At 63.7% G+C, this 4,892-nt stretch overlaps 1 protein-coding gene across 1 annotated transcript; it reads right to left on the minus strand.

The window, feature by feature from the left end:
- Positions 1-1,825: 1,825 nt before the first annotated feature.
- On the minus strand, positions 1,826-4,565 carry CEBPA (CCAAT enhancer binding protein alpha). The gene has a single exon (XM_081216344.1). It carries the CDS (start codon positions 4,461-4,463, stop codon positions 3,396-3,398), a length of 1,068 nt encoding a protein of 355 aa, XP_081072470.1. The 5' UTR covers positions 4,464-4,565; the 3' UTR covers positions 1,826-3,395.
- Between the last annotated feature and the right edge of the window lie 327 nt (positions 4,566-4,892).

The following is a 4,892-nucleotide window of genomic DNA, read 5'->3' on the forward strand; positions in this document are numbered from 1 at the left end:
GCCCATGGCCAGGCCTTGGTCAAAGCTGCTGCCTCCAGGAAGCCTTCCTTGGTGGCCTCTATTCACACTTTGAACTTCCCCTTATTGCCCTGTCATCCTTGAAGCTCATCTTGGGCCCCCAGGGCTGTGCATTTCCCCTGGTACACAGTAGGCATCCAATAAATACTTGGGGTGTGTTCGGTGCCAGGCACCTGAAGTGGGTCTTCATGAAGGCTGCAGTCAGGAGGGAAACCGTGGGGGTCCCTTCAGGAAGCAGTGAGTGATGAGGAGCCACCCACTCGGGGACCCCTCTGACTGGGCACAGAGCACATGCTGGGCAGTTTCACCCCATGCTGCCCTCTCCCCGCAAGCAGGCTTCTCTGTCTACTGGGGACCCCACTGGCCCCATCCCTTTCCTGGGGCTGGCTTGTCCCCAACAAAGCCTGCCTCGGACCTCAGGATCTGCGGCAGGAGCGTTGCCCTTTTGTGAGCTGACAGCTTTGAAAGAGGGGCCCCCTGGACATGGGATAGTGGGACAGGATGGGGGGGAGTGAGGGCAAGAGGGGCGCCCCTCCCCCACTTGTCTTGGGATCTGTTCTGGGGGCAAAGGGGGAAGCCGAGGCTTGGCCCCCTCAAACAAGAAAAACTGGAATTAGCACTGAACTCAGAGAGGGTTTGCTGGGGCCTAGCAAGCTGTGGCCTGCCCCAGGCCTCTAGGCAGGCGGTGGGGCTCTGCGTCCTTGGTTCCCAGGCGGCGGGGCCGGCTGCCGCCTCCTCACCAGGGCTCCCGGCCTTCCTTCCGCCAAGGGCGACCATGGGAGAGGAGGAGGCAGGACACCAGACGGAGAGACAGAGGGCGGCCGAGGGGGTGGGGGAGTGGGGCGGGAAGGGGGCGAGTCACCCGGCTAACCACACAGGCAAAAACTTTCAGAATTTAAAAAGAATGTGTAATTTCTTGAAACGGTCGCAGCCCACATTGGCGTATACTGTCAGCTGCTCGAGTGAACGCTCTGCGGGTGAAAACAGAAGGTAAAGGGTTTTGCCTTTTACCCTCAGAGAGGGTCAACTCTGAAAGCCCTGCCAGCCTCCTGGGCTACCTCCCCACCAAGGCCTTGGTTTTTCAGGCATAAGGGCGTGCCCTCCCTTGGTTGGCCATCACCGCTGCTAAGGGGGTTCCGGGTGCCTGTCCTCACGGGGCGGTCATTGGAGTGGGGAGCTTGGTCCAGGGTGGCTGTCCTCACGGGGCGGTCATTGGAGTGGGGAGCTTGGTCCAGGGTGGGCACAGTGGGGAAGCACTTGCTGGGGCTGGCTCCTTGCCGGGCAGTAGGTGAGGAAGGGCCGGACATCCAGCGCAGGCCTGCGGTGGGTCCCCCTTCTTGGGTGCGCTGCGGCAGGGCAGGTGAGGAAGGCCGGTAGAGGGCTCCCTTCAGGGCCCCGCTGGGATAGGCTGCAGCCGCACGGGCCAGAGCTAGCGGGGAGGGGTGGAGGGTCCTACCGCTTGTGGCCTCTACCTGCCCGCCCACGGTCCCGCCGGAGGGCTGGGGCAAGGGAAGGTGTGAGCGACGCTGCTCCAGAGCTGGAGCTGTCAGTGATCTGGAAGCAAGTGTGGTCAAAGGGCCCCTGGAGCCTGGAACCCTGGGGCAGGCCTGCCCGAGTCCCAGAGAGGCCATGGCAACTTCAGGCAGAGGGCTCCCCCTCCCCCGAGTCCCTCTCCTCCTCCCAGGGGCTGATGAGAGGCCACACCAAGGCCCCGTGACACCCCACACACCCCTCCCCATGCCACACACCCAGAGACTCTTCAGGCTTCGGCATTCTCTGCTTGGAGCCTTGTTCTCCTTCTGCCATTTATTTGCCTTGGTTGGGAGAAGTCACCCCTTTAATGTAGAGGGGCTCAGGATGGGTGGAGAGCTAATGAAAGTCAGGCTCTCAGCCAGAGAATATGCTGTGATTATTTACAAATGTGACCTGGCCCACAGAAAACCTTGGAAGTAGCTTTTCTGGTTTTAAAAAGACACCAAAACTGACTTTGACATGTTTATATTATAGATATAATACATAAAACATCTAGCATGAAACTCTATGTTCTCCCCAAAGAAGAGAACCAAGCCAGCCTTCCCTGCTCCCAGGCCCAGTGATCTGATCTGTGAGTGCTGGCTGAGGCCGCCTCCCTTCCAGACCGGGAGCCAGGGCCTCTGCGGGGGACAAAGCTGTGGGCAGCCCGGGCTGGAGGGAACGGAGGCCCACAGCTACCCCCAGGGAAAGCTGAGGGGAAAGGGGAAGCCCACCTCGCCTCTTCGGTTCCCCTGGGAGCAAAAGCAATCCCAAAACCAAAAGGAAAGAGAGCCGCAGACCCTCCCTGCAGCTGCTGACGAAGAGTCTCATTTTGGCAAGTATCTGAGCAAAACCAAAACAAAACAAAAACCAAATAAAATGGTGGTTTAGCATAGACGTGCACATTCACATTGCACAAGGCACCGCTGGGACACAGAGAGGCCAGATACAAGTGTTGATATCGGCTGATAAAGCAAAATATTTGGAAAGCTTCTCATAACTTCGGTCCCTCTGGGATGGACTGATTGTGCTTCATGTTTGTATGGCAATGCTGGCGACATACAGTACAGACAAGGCTGATGGTCCCAGTGTCCCTTCACCACCCCCCTACTAACCCCCAGACCAGATCTCTAGGTTCCCCTCTCCCACCAGGCCACCACTCCCATGAACATACGTCCTCATACCTAACCCACGACCTGGCTTTCTGATCTGACGGGGGGGCGGGAGGCTCCCACTGGTCACCTGGTGACGCCCATCTCAGTGAGTTCTGCCCAGAAGAGCCCAGCCTGTTGCAGGCTGGGAGTTTAGAGGCAAGGAACTAGGGACCCTCCACCTTCATGTAGAACTAGGGGAACAACCTTAGGTTCAAAGCCCCAAGTCCCTGTGTTTCCTCCCCTCCAAGGATAGGCGCTCAGGAGCGGCTGGGCCGGCTTATCGGGGATCTCTGCTCCCTGAACCTTCCTCCTGCCGGGGGTGGGGGGGCCTGCACCCCTTCTTCTCTCGCGGGGTCAGGAACCCTCCAAATAAAATGACAAGGCACATATTTGCTCCCCCTACTCGGTAGGAATCGGAGCCGTGAGTTTGCGTTTCCAAGGCACAGGGTTATTCCTTTAATACTAGAGTTGCCGGGCTCCCGGCTCTGCCCCACGGCGCTTCTCCTCTCTGTCTGACCCCTCATCTTAGACGCACCGTGTCGGGCGCAGAGGAAGGCCAGGGGTACGCGCGGCAGGCCAGGCTCTCAGGCTGCACCGGAATCTCCTAGTCCTGGCTTGCGCGGCTCGGGCAGTCTTGAGATCCGGCGACCCGAAACCACTCCCTGGGTCCCAGCCAGCGGCCGGCCCAGGGCGGTCCCGCCGCCGCGCGCCTCACGCGCAGTTGCCCATGGCCTTGACCAGGGAGCTCTCAGGCAGCTGGCGGAAGATGCCCCGCAGCGTGTCCAGTTCGCGGCTCAGTTGTTCCACCCGCTTGCGCAGGCGGTCATTGTCACTGGTCAGCTCCAGCACCTTCTGCTGCGTCTCCACATTGCGCTGCTTGGCCTTGTCCCGGCTCTTGCGCACCGCGATGTTGTTGCGCTCGCGCCGTACCCGGTACTCGTTGCTGTTCTTGTCCACGGACTTCTTGCCTTTGCCCGCGCCGCCGCCGCCGCCGCCCGCGCGGATGTCTGGGTGCCCGACGGCCAGCCCCTTGAGCGCGCCGCCGGGGCCTGGCAGGCCAGCGGCGCCGAGCGCGGGCGCTGGGTGCGGGCTGGGCACGGGCGTGGGCGGCGGCGTGGGGTGGCCGGGCTGCAGGTGCATGGTGGTCTGGCCGCAGTGCGCGATCTGGAACTGCAGGTGCGGGGCGGCCAGGTGAGCGGGAGGCGGGTGTGAGTGCTGTGGTGGTGGCGGCGGCGGAGGCTGGTAGGGAAAGAGGCCGGCCAGCGCCAGCTGCTTCGCCTCGTCCTCCTCGCGCGGCTCCTGCTTGATCACCAGCGGCCGTAGAGCCGGCGCCCCGACGCGCTCGTACAGGGGTTCCAGCCTGCCGTCCAGGTAGCCGGCCGCCGAGCAGCCGTAGCCGGGCGGGGGGCCGTGCGCCCCTCCGGGCATGACGGCGCCGCCGGGGCCCACGGGGGCGCCCGGGTAGTCAAAGTCGCCGCCGCCTCCTGCGGGGGCCGCGGCCGCCTTGGCCTTCTCCTGCTGCCGGCTGTGCTGGAACAGGTCGGCCAGGAACTCGTCGTTGAAGGCGGCCGGGTCGATGTAGGCGCTGATGTCGATGGACGTCTCGTGTTCGCAGATGCCGCCCAGCGGCTCCGGGGCGGCAGGTGGGGCTGGGGGCTGCGCGGGGCCCGCGCCCCGGAGAAAGCCGAAAGCGGCGCTGCTGGGCGCGTGCGGGGGGCTCTGGAGGTGGCTGCTCATCGGGGGCCGCGGCTCCGCCTCGTAGAAGTCGGCCGACTCCATGGGGGAGCTAAAGTCCTCCCGGCATGGCGAGCCTCGGCGGCCTCCAGCCTGCGCGGGGCGCCGCTGCTGCCGCCGCCCACCCAGATGCCCTACTCGCTCGCGCCCGCTCGGCTCCCGGTCGCGAATGGCCAGGCCCGCGCGGGCCCCGCATTTATACCGGGTTGGTGGTCGCCCTCTAGTGTCCAAACCTGCCGTGGGCCTTCGGCGACGACGGAGTAGCACCTCCTGGGTCTTAGCGCCTGCGGTCTGCAGAGGGCGGCGAGTGAGGCTAGAGCGCAGCGCTGGCGGGGAGGGGCCGCGGTGCAACGCCCACTACCTCCTGCGCCGCCAGCCAAACCACGACCGGCGCGCGGTGCCCCACCCTCGGCAGAGTTGTCGTCCCCGCGCACACGTGGTCGGGGGCAGGGCCCCCTCCTCTAGCCTCCGCAG

Source organism: Mesoplodon bidens (assembly GCF_964165515.1).
Source record: "Mesoplodon bidens genome assembly, chromosome: 18".
In the NCBI taxonomy this organism is placed as follows: Eukaryota; Metazoa; Chordata; class Mammalia; order Artiodactyla; family Ziphiidae; genus Mesoplodon; species Mesoplodon bidens.